The sequence below is a fragment of the Capsicum annuum genome, unplaced genomic scaffold, assembly GCF_002878395.1.
Source record: "Capsicum annuum cultivar UCD-10X-F1 unplaced genomic scaffold, UCD10Xv1.1 ctg77569, whole genome shotgun sequence".
Classification (NCBI taxonomy): Eukaryota; Viridiplantae; Streptophyta; class Magnoliopsida; order Solanales; family Solanaceae; genus Capsicum; species Capsicum annuum.
The window spans coordinates 243-2445 of record NW_025887977.1 but is presented as its reverse complement, the minus strand read 5'-3'; the positions used below and the strand labels follow the sequence as shown (position 1 = coordinate 2445).

Below are 2203 nucleotides of genomic sequence, written 5' to 3'. Positions count from 1 at the left end.
GCCGACCCTCAAAACTATGGGCTATAGCACACCGATTTGGCCAAAAAATGAATCGTTCTTCCCATTTCGCCCGTTTTTCTACCCATATAGCACACTGATTCACACTAGAATCTGAATAGAAATTTCCAAATGTTCATTATTAGGATATGTTCTCAGTAATTTGATGCAATAAAATTCAGCAATCTCTTTCCAGTCATTGCTTAGTAAGAACAATGTAAATTGGATAACATAGTTCTGACCACGCGACTAATAATATTTACCTGATGACCAACTATGTTCCACTTGAATTATGGCTTTACAAACATTTCTGGCTTATATGAAATGTTCCAGCAGTTTTGTTCTAGTACAATGCTCAACCCCTTTTTTAACAGGCTGCTGAAATGGGTCGAGATCCGACACCAAGTGAGTTACATTTGCATGTTCACACACATGGTCATTATGGAAAATCTTTCGTTGATGAACGTTCCCCGAATCGTCCATGTAAGATTAAATCTTAATGTAGTAGTTTACTTAGTTCTCATTTTTTAGTTTAAAGTACTTTTTGGTATCTAATCATTTGTAAGTACAATTCGTTATAATTTGAATTACACTATTACAGGAAAGATTTGAAGAAATATTATGAGAAAAAACATTATCAGAATCTGTTATTGATCAAATTGAATCATATTACCAAGCTGCCGGAGGAGGAAAAAAGCGAAGAGTATTTGGTCTTGGATCTGAAGCCAAAGGCTACTACGGCCAAACTCTGTGTATTTCTTGTGGAAAGACTTTATCTTCATCTTCACATGAATCGATACCAGCTGCAGATTCGGATTTGGATGAGTTTGTGAAGCTATTGATTCCCGCACTTAAAAATCAATTTTTTCCTATTGTCATTGAGAAGGTACAGAAGTTGGTTTCTTCACGATCAGTTGTCACACCTCCGGCTACTCTTTTGGACGATCTTGATTCCTTAAATGATGATTGAAATGATCTTGATCAGTTGTGATTCTTTTGACGATCAGTGCATTGGTTTTTTATGGTCTATTTTGTTGAAACGTTTAAAACTGTGCAACAAAAAATTACTCTTGATGGATGTAGGTATTGAGGATGTTTTGGACATACTTATGTGTTTAGATGTTGCTATGTTTGGTATTGAGGATGTTTAGACTTTTTCTATCTATATATATGGTTTCTTTTATATGCATGCTGGATATTATAAGAAGATTTTGCTATCTATATATATGTGGCTTCTTTTATATGAATATTGGGTATTATAAGAGATTTATAATATTCTATTAATATTCAAAATACAAATAAAAAGATATTGAAATAAAAGTAATGACGACAGATTTAGCGACAAAATTACTCATTGCCAAACTAAAACGTTTGCAACGGATTGATGAAAATATTTTTTGTCACAAAAATTGAGAATTTTTAGCGATGGACTAGCAATGAAATATTTGGTCAGAAAATAATCAAAATGACGAAATACAACATGAAATTAGTAACGACACTTATAAATATAACAACGAATATATTCGTTGCTAAAATATAGCAACGGATATAGGACGTCTCTATTTCGTTGCAAATCTAGCAATGGATTTTATTTTTCCGTTGCTAAGTGGTTAGCAACGCGCAATATAGCAACAAATAATATTTTGTCGCTGATCCGTCTCTAAATGAATTTACCGACGGATTTCTGTTGATTAGCAACATTATCGGTCTCTTGCTAAACGCGGTTTTTTTTGTAGTGATGATCCCCAACCTCTCTGGCATGCCCCGATCGATTTTTTGGCCACAGTATATCCGGAACCTGGGCCCACCTCCGAAACCGTGGGCAATAGCACATTGATTTAGCCCGAAAATGTCCCGTTTGCGCCGTTTCGCCCATTTGTCCACCCAAATGGCCACAAAAAATTAAACGGACAACACTGAGACGATCCCTAACCTCCCTAGCATGCCCCGATCGATTTTTGGTCCACAGTATGCCCTGACCCCGGGCCCACTCCCGAAACCATGGGCTATAGCACACCGGTTTGGCAAAAAATGCCCCATTTTCCTCGTTTGTTCACCTAAATGGCCACGAAAAATTAAACAGACCAAACTAAGATGATCCCCAACCTCCCTAGCACGCCACGGTCGATTTTTGGCTCACAGAACGCCCGAAATAACCCCTAAAATCGTGGGCTATAGCACACCAATTTGGCCTGAAAATGCCTTG

General features: G+C 37.0%; 1 protein-coding gene across 1 annotated transcript; it reads left to right on the top strand.

Annotated features, from left to right (window-relative positions):
- Positions 1-371: 371 nt before the first annotated feature.
- Positions 372-967, top strand: LOC124894809 (the record flags this gene model as incomplete). Its single annotated transcript, XM_047405335.1, has 2 exons — positions 372-480; positions 675-967. Coding segments are annotated over 2 exons (402 nt in total), but the record flags the coding sequence as incomplete, so codon positions are not given.
- Positions 968-2203: the final 1236 nt, after the last annotated feature.